Here is a 10,810-nt window from a genome sequence, read left to right as displayed (position 1 = left end):
TTTTGTCTACCGTAGAGGGATATGAAATAACTGTGGGCTGTTTGGTTTCTGTTCAAGCTGAATGTCAGACTTCCCTTTTTAAAAACGGTTCTTATCCCATATGCAAAATTGCATGCATGAATTCATGCATAAAATAAACAATTGTGTTGATTATTAATTGCAAAAAAGCAAGCGTTTACTTTAATTACCTGTTTTGACATCTTATTGAGGGTTGCTTTGAAAACGAGTCCAGCTTTCTCTATTTGAAGGGGAAGTTCTTATAATCAGTAACCATCAGTCATGGGCATGTGAGGAGTGCTCACTGGAGTGCTCTGAACTTTGTCTCATTTTAACATCATTTCACATGTTTGTTTCGTCACTGGAAGGGCAGATGGATTCGTCTTTAGAGAGCTCCACTTCATCGACCGGTAACCCGGTGCGCTGTCGGTGTCGGACCTGTAAGATCATTGTGATTGGAGATGCTGGTGTCGGGAAGACTTGCCTGACGCACCGCTTCTGCACCGGACAGTTTCCCAGCAGAACGGAGGCTACAATCGGGGTGGATTTCCGTGAGAAACTTATTGATTTAGAAGGCGAGAAAATTAAAGTAAGAATCAAATTTATTTCAAATTGCTAATTTAAAGGGAAAAGATGATTTAAGCGTTTTTTTTATGTCATGCAGTAATTGCGTAATCTCAAGATGCTTTGGCTGAAAAGTTGTAAACATGTTGATGCATGTTGGTTAACTTTTCACCCCATAAACCGAATTCTAAGTACACAAATTCTTACCATCACTTTATCCATCGTTTAAATGAATGCATTTTGCTACATTAATTGTTTTTCCCCCCCTGAACTGAATTAGATTTATCAGACCTGTTGTCTATAAAATAGCTGACGTAATCTTTTACGCTTTAATTTTTAAGTGGCAGGTAGATTTACTGCTTGTGAACTCCATTTGCGGAACAAGAGCAAAACGTGGGATTTCACAGCTTTGTCAAGATCTTTTTTGAGCTTTAAAATTAGGAATTACTAGTCCTACGCACAAATAACAGCTGCTTAACCATTTACATCAGGTCAGTCATGATCGTTTTAAGAACGTTGACTAGACTTGACCAGGAAATTGCCATTTTCTGCTTCTGTAAAGTCAGTGCAGAACCGTGTTGTCGGTCTGTCTTGTGTGAACATCGTACTGTTATGTTTGTACGTATATGTGTTTCTCTTATGATTATGAATTATTCAGATTTGTCTACAACTCTATTTGCCTTGCAGTATTTATGTATATATGTCCAGGGCTGTGCAGAGACCTTTGGAGGGACAGGTACACAAAGTATAAAAGGGGCACATGGACATGGCTTTAAAGGGTTATCGAAAAATCTAAATTATGTCATAAATAACTCACGTTCCAAACTCTTGAGACCTCCGTTTATCTTCGGAACACAGTTTAAGATATTTTAAATTTAATCTGAGAGCTCTTAGTCCCTCCATTAAAACTGTGTGTACGGTCCATGTCCAGAAAGGTAAGAAAAACATCTTCAAAGTAGTCCATGTGACATCAGAGGGTCAATTAGAATTTGTTTAAGCATCGAAAATACATTTTGGTCCAAAAAATAGCAAAAACTACGACTTTATTCAGCATTGTCTTCTATTCCGTGTCGGTTATGAGAGAGTTCAAAACAAAGTAGTTTGTAATATCCGGTGTTGTGCCCAATTTTGACTTTTTACCCCCCTTGTTCAAATCGCTACCTGTTTGCCTAATCCTAGCCCCACCCCTAATCCTAACCCCTCGCCCACATCTACTCCTAAACCTACCAATACTAGGGGAGTAATACAGTATTGTTCAAAATAATAGCAGTACAATGTGACTAACCAGAATAATCAAGGTTTTTCGTATATTTTTTTATTGCTACGTGGCAAACAAGTTACCAGTAGGTTCAGTAGATTCTCAGAAAACAAATGAGACCCAGCATTCATGATATGCACGCTCTTAAGGCTGTGCAATTGGGCAATTAGTTGAATTAGTTGAAAGGGGTGTGTTCAAAAAAATAGCAGTGTGGCATTCAATCACTGAGGTCATCAATTTTGTGAAGAAACAGGTGTGAATCAGGTGGCCCCTATTTAAGGATGAAGCCAACACTTGTTGAACATGCATTTGAAAGCTGAGGAAAATGGGTCATTCAAGACATTGTTCAGAAGAACAGCGTACTTTGATTAAAAAGTTGATTAGAGAGGGGAAAACCTATAAAGAGGTGCAAAAAATGATAGGCTGTTCAGCTAAAATGATCTCCAATGCCTTAAAATGGAGAGCAAAACCAGAGAGACGTGGAAGAAAACGGAAGACAACCATCAAAATGGATAGAAGAATAACCAGAATGGCAAAGGCTCAGCCAATGATCACCTCCAGGATGATCAAAGACAGTCTGGAGTTACCTGTAAGTACTGTGACAGTTAGAAGACGTCTGTGTGAAGCTAATCTATTTTCAAGAATCCCCCGCAAAGTCCCTCTGTTAAAAAAAAGGCATGTGCAGAAGAGGTTACAATTTGCCAAATAACACATCAACTGGCCTAAAGAGAAATGGAGGAACATTTTGTGGACAGATGAGAGTAAAATTGTTCTTTTTGGGTCCAAGGGCCACAGGCAGTTTGTGAGACGACCCCCAAACTCTGAATTCAAGCCACAGTACACAGTGAAGACAGTGAAGCATGGAGGTGCAAGCATCATGATATGGGCATGTTTCTCCTATTATGGTGTTGGGCCCATTTATCGCATACCAGGGATCATGGACCAGTTTGCATATGTTAAAATACTTGAAGAGGTCATGTTGCCCTATGCTGAAGAGGACATGCCCTTGAAATGGTTGTTTCAACAAGACAATGACCCAAAACACACTAGTAAACGGGCAAAGTCTTGGTTCCAAACCAACAATATTAATGTTATGGAGTGGCCAGCCCAATCTTGTGGGGTGATATCAAAAATGCTGTTTCTGAAGCAAAACCAAGATATGTGAATGAATTGTGGAATGTTGTTAAAGAAACATGGAGTGGAATAACAGCTGAGAGGTGCCACAAGTTGGTTGACTCCATGCCACACAGATGTCAAGCAGTTTTAAAAAACTGTGGTCATACAACTAAATATAAGTTTAGTGATTCACAGGATTGCTAAATCCCAGAAAAAATAAATGTTTGTACAAAATAGTTTTGAATTTGTACAGTCAAAGGTAGACACTGCTATTTTTTTGAACACACCCCTTTCAACTAATTGCCCAATTGCACAGCCTTAAGAGCGTGCATATCATGAATGCTGGGTCTTGTTTGTTTTCTGACAATCTACTGAACCTACTGGTAACTTGTTTGCCACGTAGCAATAAAAAATATACTAAAAACCTTGATTATTCTGGTTAGTCACATTGTACTGCTATTATTTTGAACAATACTGTAATTCGGCAGGGGGTCGAAATTTGGCATAACACCGGTTCACGAACGAATCATCCGATGTAACCAGATCTTTTTGAACCATTTCACCAAATTGAACTGAATCGTTTTAAACGGTTCTCGTCTCCAATATGCATTAATCCGTAAATTACTTAAGCTGTTAACTTTTTTTAATGTGGCTGAGTTCAAACAAACCAATATCCCACAGTAATTCATTTACTCAAACAGTACACTGACTGAACTGCTTTGAAGAGAGAACTGAAGATGAACACCGAGCCGAGTCAGATAACAAAAAGATTGAATCCAATATTAGGTGATAATATAGCATAATGAGTGATTTATAAGCAATTTTTTTGAGGCCGGGTCATTTTTGTCTGGGTACACCGTGACATTGTGCCATTTTGTGCAAAATAAAAGCCTTTCAAAACATTAAAGTACACTGTGATAAACAGTGCAAATTTTCATCAGTTTTTATTTAATATTGCAGAAATTATTAATAAATAATGTTTTTTTTCACTCAAAAAATCAGGTGCGTACTCTCAGATAAACAAGGCTTCCGATTAATCAGATGCTAATATAAATACAAAACCAGTCCTAAATGAAAGAAAAGAAGTTGACAAAAAGATTGAATCCAATATTTGGTGATAATATAGCATAATGAGAGATTTATAAGCAATTTTTTGAAGCTGGGACATTTTTCCCTGGAATACCACAAGTTTTATATGGTTTTGAACGCATCACAAGGGTTAAATCAAAAAATTAAATAATTTTGTGTAATTCATATGGAACCAACTAGAGGTACAATGTTTCAAGTTTGAACTCACTATCTGTATTGTGGTCACACCCACACTCATATGGTCGTCATCCACGGAATTTGTGAATTCAGTTAATCATTTTACAGTATAGCAGGGACGTTTCAGCGCCACTCACATTCAAAATGAATATAAAAGCATTATCAAATCTTTTACCCATGAGCAAAAATACGAAAAATCCAGCAAAACTTTAAATCAAACTGTTTCTTGTTTCGGTTTATTTATTTTTAAGTAGATACTCAAATGACCAAAAAATACACAGACCATTCACATAGAGGTTTTTAGATCTAAATCTAGATTTAAATTCAGAGACAGTATCGATAGTCTGGGCATGACCTGACGATTTATTCATGTTCAAAATGAGATGTGAACATCATTTAGCACTGAACTCTCTCATGCAGTGCATGCTTCATTCATACTGGAAGCCGAAGGGATCTCTCGCACAGAAAGTCCAAAACAGTCTCATAGAAGTAATAACTTATAACATGCAGGAAATCCCTAATATGAACAAAAGCATCCAGCTATCATTGTAGCTGAGCTGAAAAAAAGAAATATTTTTACTGATGAAATGTGAAGACCGTAAAACACACAATTGCGAAAATATATGGTTTATGTGTGTTTTTCAAGCAATGCATGTTACTGATAAAAAATTACGTTTTGATGTTTGTATGGTAGGATATTCACAAAATATCTTTATGGAATGTGATCTTAATATCCTAATGATTTTTGGCATAAAAGAAAAATATACCCATGCTACATTTTTTTTTTTTTTTAAGTTTTTTTGTTTTTGTTTTGTTTTCTGGTCCAAGGTCACATATATTAAAAACCCTAATAAATTTATTTTAAATACCCTCATGTCAGGTACATAAAACGCTCTGGTTACTCACGTAACCTTGGTTCCCTGAGATAAGGAAACAAGTGTTGCATTGTCATTTGATGACTGTTTGGGGAAACTCCTGTTTACTTTATTACTGAAGCCTGATTGGTTAACGTTTGTGTAGTGGCACAAACCAATGGCGCCTGAGCCTGCCAGAAGCTGGAATCATCAGAATCATACGACTGAAGTGAAAGCAGTTGATTCATGTACAGCTATAGCATGACCGGTTATGCAGTGCTTATTCCCTTATCTCAGGGAACCATGCTTATGTGAGGTAACCGGAGTGTTCACCTATCGAAAGGTAATTCCCATTGCATCGTTGTTTGGTGACTGTTTGGGGAACGAATCCAGTTGCTCTGTGCTGTATGCAGATGCAAAACTTAGTTTGCTTCGTGAGCTCAGCCCAGAAACACTCAGTGAGGGCTCCATAAGCCTGAGCCATAAATAGACCAGAGAACTATCTGAGGTCTTCTTAAGATAAATCTCCCCATCCGATGTCCAAATTGTAGAATCTAATAAAGGTAGACGGCGGCGACCAGCCAGTGTCTGTGCAAATCTCCCCAAAAGTGATTCTACTGGACCAGTCCCAAGAGAAGCCCATTCCTCTGGTGGAATGGGCACTCACATCTAAAGGGCATTTCAAGCCAGCTGAGGAATAAACTAGAGCTATATCATCTACTATCCAATTAGATAGTCTGAGTGTGGGAAAGGCAGGGCCACCTTCACTGAGGAAGACAAAATGCAAGCGCAGCAGACTGAGGCACATACTCTCATAGCCAGAGTGATCTGTCTAAGTGAGTGATGCCTCAGTGTGGGGATTTCACAGAGATATCACTGGTGACAGCCTTTACTCCGATCCACCTAGAAGGATTGAGCCGCTCGATGTAAGCGAGGGGCACTGATCCTCACATGTAAAACACACTGGCAGATCAAAGTGCTGCAGTGAGAGTAAGACATGCGGGACTTATGCCGGTGTAAAATCACGGAAGTCCGATCATTCAAACTCACGATTACACCATTTCTTCTCTGAGATAACTGGGAGGGGAGAAACGCGAGATCAGGGGAGATGGGACTCTCTTCATTGAAGAAGGGGCTCTACAAGCAATGCATGGACAGTAAGTGCAACAGCTATCTATATCATTGATGACACGTTTCTACTCCCATCGACTTAGAAGGATTGAGTCACTCGATATAAGAGGGGAACAATCTCGTGTGTAAAACACACACCGGCGAATCAAAGTGACTGGGGAGAATGAGCACGCAGGCTCTTGCCGGCATGAGATTATTCAAACCCGGTTGCTCCACTCCATGACTGCACAGTTTCTTTCCCCGAGCTCGCTGAGAGAGGAGAGAGAGGTGAAACAGGAGAGATGGGCTGCCTCCATTGAAGAAATTGATTTGCAAGCTGAGAAGAGCGATACTCATGCTCTCTGTGATTGCATTCCATCTCCGTGAGCACAGTCTCTGCATGGGCACTGCCCTGGTTTGTGCAGCTACACAAACATTAATCAATCAGACTTCAGTAGTAGAGTAAATAAGAGTTACCCAAACAGTTGTCAAACACCAACACAATGGGAGTTACCTTTCGATAGGGAACCCTATGGAGACTCAGTTTCAGTTTTCAATGTTTCTGTTGCTCAAATGGTACAGCATGACAAGGTCATGAGTAAAATGTTCTCTATGTACAAAAAAAAAAAAAAAATACTGTACATTTCTTCATTTTGTCTCACCTCAGGTACAGCTGTGGGACACGGCTGGCCAGGAGCGTTTTCGTAAAAGCATGGTGCAGCACTACTATCGCAATGTGCATGGAATTGTCTTAGTCTTCGATGTCACTAACCCCACTAGTTTCTGCAATATTCCCATGTGGATGGATGAATGCCGCCAGCACTCTCTTGGACTGGATGTACCCCGTGCTCTCGTTTGCAACAAGACCGATCTGGTCACTTCGTCTACTGCTTCTGTGTTAATCGATCAGGCTCAACATTTGGCCGAAGTCCACGGCATGTCTTTTTATATTACTTCAGCCAAAGGTCACAAAGGGGACTCGGTGGACAGCATCTTTGTGACGTTGGCACAGAGGTTAAAGAGCCAGAGACGGGAGAGTGTGAATGAATTGGTGTTACAGTGCAGATCTGAGAGCTTCAATATCCCAGGAAAAGTCATAACAGCACAGGAGAGCAAGAAGAAATGGACCTGTGTCTGCTGACAGATTAATGGTCATTATAGTTATGTGCTTATTTCAGTAGGTTCTCTAAATAGGGATAAAAATAGCAGTGTGAACTTTGAGAATAACAGATCAATGGTCTTGAAGGTATGAAGACTGGTTTAAATGCCAATTGATGTTTGGATTTTTATTTTCATCCGACATCTACTTCAGACAACATTATCTGTAAGAAGCAATGCCTCATAATGATGAGATTTGATTTAATTTCCAGTTTCTTTGGAGGCTTGCTGCTGATTTTGCTCCTTAAACTTTTTGCAGACAACATCCAGAGTAACTTCTTGTCAAGGATTATGTTGGACATTAATTGAGGTTGATGGTTATCAGTTTCCTCTTAAATAACTTTCGTACATGCCCAGTTTTCAACCACTTTCAACACCTTTACCTTGGAGTTATGAGACTAAAGTGAACCTTTTTTCCTGACAGCTGAATCTTCACTTGTACGTACTGCTCTTTGTGCTGGGTCAATGCTATAGTGACCATCCACATCCATGTAGCTCAGTTTAAATATACTGTGTATACAGGTAGCAAATTGTTTGTATAATTCAATAAACAAAACAAAAAAAGATCTTGTTCTATGTTGGCTCTTTGTTCTATATTCTGCTTTTCCTTGTACTCAAATGATTGGATGATTGGGAATCAGTGTTTTTTATTATGCTTTATTTTTCTTAACCCTTGTGCTATGTTGAAAATCCTTTACCCAGTTGGTAAATATGTTAATAGCCTTTGATCAATGTGATCATGCAAAGTTATTTCAATATTGTATCATCATTTAATCACCCATATCCAGTTTTTCTTATCTGTACAGCCGAGCGACACAACAGATGAAGTTAGAGAGTCATAATAAATTACAAATTTAGTTCATGTAAAGTTGTTACATCAGAGTCCCTCAAGATGGTGTTCTCTCACCATACTTGTTTGTACCTTGTTATGCCAACTCATAAAATGTTGATTGTACTTTGGATACTGATTATGCTTTTTTGTACCTACGTAGCTATTGTACCTTTTTTTCTGAGAGTGCACATATGAAGATGATACCCAGATCTACTTTGTTCTTTTTACTGTACTTTCTGTTTGTGTCTCTACATTTTAATAAAAACTCACACCTTTTGCACAGTGCTGATCCAGATTCACCAGAATGTTTGCTATCATGTATTAATAATAAATATTTTTTATTTGTTATTAATGTTTAATTTACTTTTTATTGCATGTATATCATAACATGGTCCATACAGCCCTTTAACATTTTCAAAACAACTTGAAATGTGATTATTGTTGCATATAATGCTTCAGATGGTAAAATCTGTCCTATTTAGAAGGTTTTCACAACTCACTAAAATATGGTAGATACATTTTGTAGCTGTTCTGGATTACTTAATGTCACAAGTAACATAATAGGTCAATCAAGCAATCAATAAACAAACAAAAAAGCTAATCCTGTAATTATTTAAGCAACATCAGGGTCCTGTACCATGATGGTAGCTGAACAAATTCAGAGTTACAGGATTAGTTTTGAGTTGACAAAACCAAAACTCTCCAATCCGGCTTTGTTGGTACCATGATGCTGTTCATCAACTTTCTTTGTCAATTCAGGCTTTGATCCTGAGTTTGTGGAGCTCATGCACGTGAATGTGTGACATCACTGGCGAACAGCCAATCACGAGCCTTGCAACACAAAGCAAGTTTGATTTACTTCTCGTGAGAGACCCAGCGAGATTCAAAACTAAAGGTTTTGCTAAAGGTTAAGAGATTGAAGAATATGACACATTTAAATGTCATAAGAAAAATGAAGGAGGACTAATAAAATAAATGATCTTGCTGCATCAGTGTAGTCACAAGTGGAACTTGTTAACTTAGTTTATACATTTGAAAATATATAGTGATAGAGACTTGAGCATGTAAGGTCAGATTTGTAATTTTTAAAAATAGTGCAATCTTTTGATACTACAGCTTATTTACATTACATGATCTGTATACATTAATATTTATTTAAAATAATTTATAATAACTGTTAAACTAAAATTGCTTGTGTGTAAGAGATAAATAATAATATTAATCACAATAATTATATAAATCATAAAATGACTCAGTCATTATCATTAAAGCCAGACTTCTATTTTATTTTTATTTTTTTAAGCATAAGTGACCTTTAATTTGGAGCAAGATAAACTGGAGTTACTTCTGATTGGTTCACCTTCATTCTGAGATCTTGAATCCAGAACATAACCTGCCCCGGAGCAGGTTAGCCGTGCAGCGTAAGATACCATGGCAACGAACACCGATTAAAGCTGAGCTACTTTCATAGTACCTAAAACCCAGGGTTGGTGGAAACTAAGCTGAAACATAGCTGGCTAGCCACCTAATCCAGCTTCATGGTACAGGCCCCAGCATCCACACTTCAGGCTTTCTTGTTATGCATTTTATTATGGGTATTCCGTCCATTCTGATAACATTACAAATATGCAGTTATTTTTCAAATAATATATTATCTTAAATCAAGCCAAAATGTCCCATATAGACCGCTGTCATCTTGTACAATTGATCTTAAGCTTTTATTATATTGCAGTTGAAAACAGTTAAAAGGATTAATCCACTTGAGACATTATATACACAAAATCATTTAGGTATGTTTCATCTTCTGTTGTTTAATGAATTTTTATTGCATTTAAGTGTTGTGAGTTACAATGATGGTGTTTTGTGTTTGCATGAATGACTGTGTGCCATCTGTATACTTTAAATTGTGGAAAAGCTACTTGTGATGAACTTTTAATCTTTTCACATGGTTTTATCTTTTACCACCTGAATTATTATGGTGGTTGTTGTAAAAGGTACAAACAAGATTATTAGTAGCAGTAAGTGGTATTGAATTTATTGATTTATACTATGTGTTTAATAAATTTAAAATTACACATTAATAAATGTGGTGTTTTGCATACAGATTTATTGCATGCTTACTGTAAACTTCTGATTACAGTAGTATTATGTCCCCAGGTTCAAGGTTCAAAATGTTTACTGATTGCTCTAAAGAAATTGCATCAAGATTTAATGATTGTTTTGTTTCAAATAATTCTAATTGAGTACAATTTATCAACATTTCATTTGTTTGGTTTTCTTTAAAAGGTTAATCTCTTCAGTAGTCTGATCTTCAGACTAGAATTTAAACAAGAGTTTAATGTGTTTTTTATTTTTTTATTTTATGGGGGGGGGGACAGCAAATGTATAGATGCAGTTACAGGAAAGACTATAACTATATGCAAAAATATTAACAAAAGAGTCAACTGTAAAAAAATTCTTTTTTCAGCCACTTTAATAAAACACATGAATCTAGTACTAGTAGTAGTAGTAGTAGTAATAATGATAATGATAATAATAATAATAATAGAAATCTAGTAATCTTATAAAATAAAAGGTTAAAATTAACTGGAGATTAAAAAAATGGAAGAAAATTTTTTGAAAAACAAACATAAAATGTCTGTAGTTGATATGTTG

General features: G+C 37.1%; 1 protein-coding gene across 1 annotated transcript; it reads left to right on the top strand.

Moving 5' to 3' along the window:
* On the top strand, window positions 1-8,822 carry LOC113100266 (ras-related protein Rab-33B-like). The gene is made up of 2 exons (XM_026265046.1): window positions 1-586; window positions 6,833-8,822. Exons 1-2 carry the CDS (start codon window positions 344-346, stop codon window positions 7,304-7,306), a joined length of 717 nt encoding a protein of 238 aa, XP_026120831.1. The 5' UTR covers window positions 1-343; the 3' UTR covers window positions 7,307-8,822.
* Window positions 8,823-10,810: the final 1,988 nt, after the last annotated feature.

Source organism: Carassius auratus, unplaced genomic scaffold, assembly GCF_003368295.1.
Source record: "Carassius auratus strain Wakin unplaced genomic scaffold, ASM336829v1 scaf_tig00217213, whole genome shotgun sequence".
NCBI classification, from domain to species: domain Eukaryota; kingdom Metazoa; phylum Chordata; class Actinopteri; order Cypriniformes; family Cyprinidae; genus Carassius; species Carassius auratus.
This window is presented reverse-complemented; position numbering and strand designations above follow the sequence as displayed.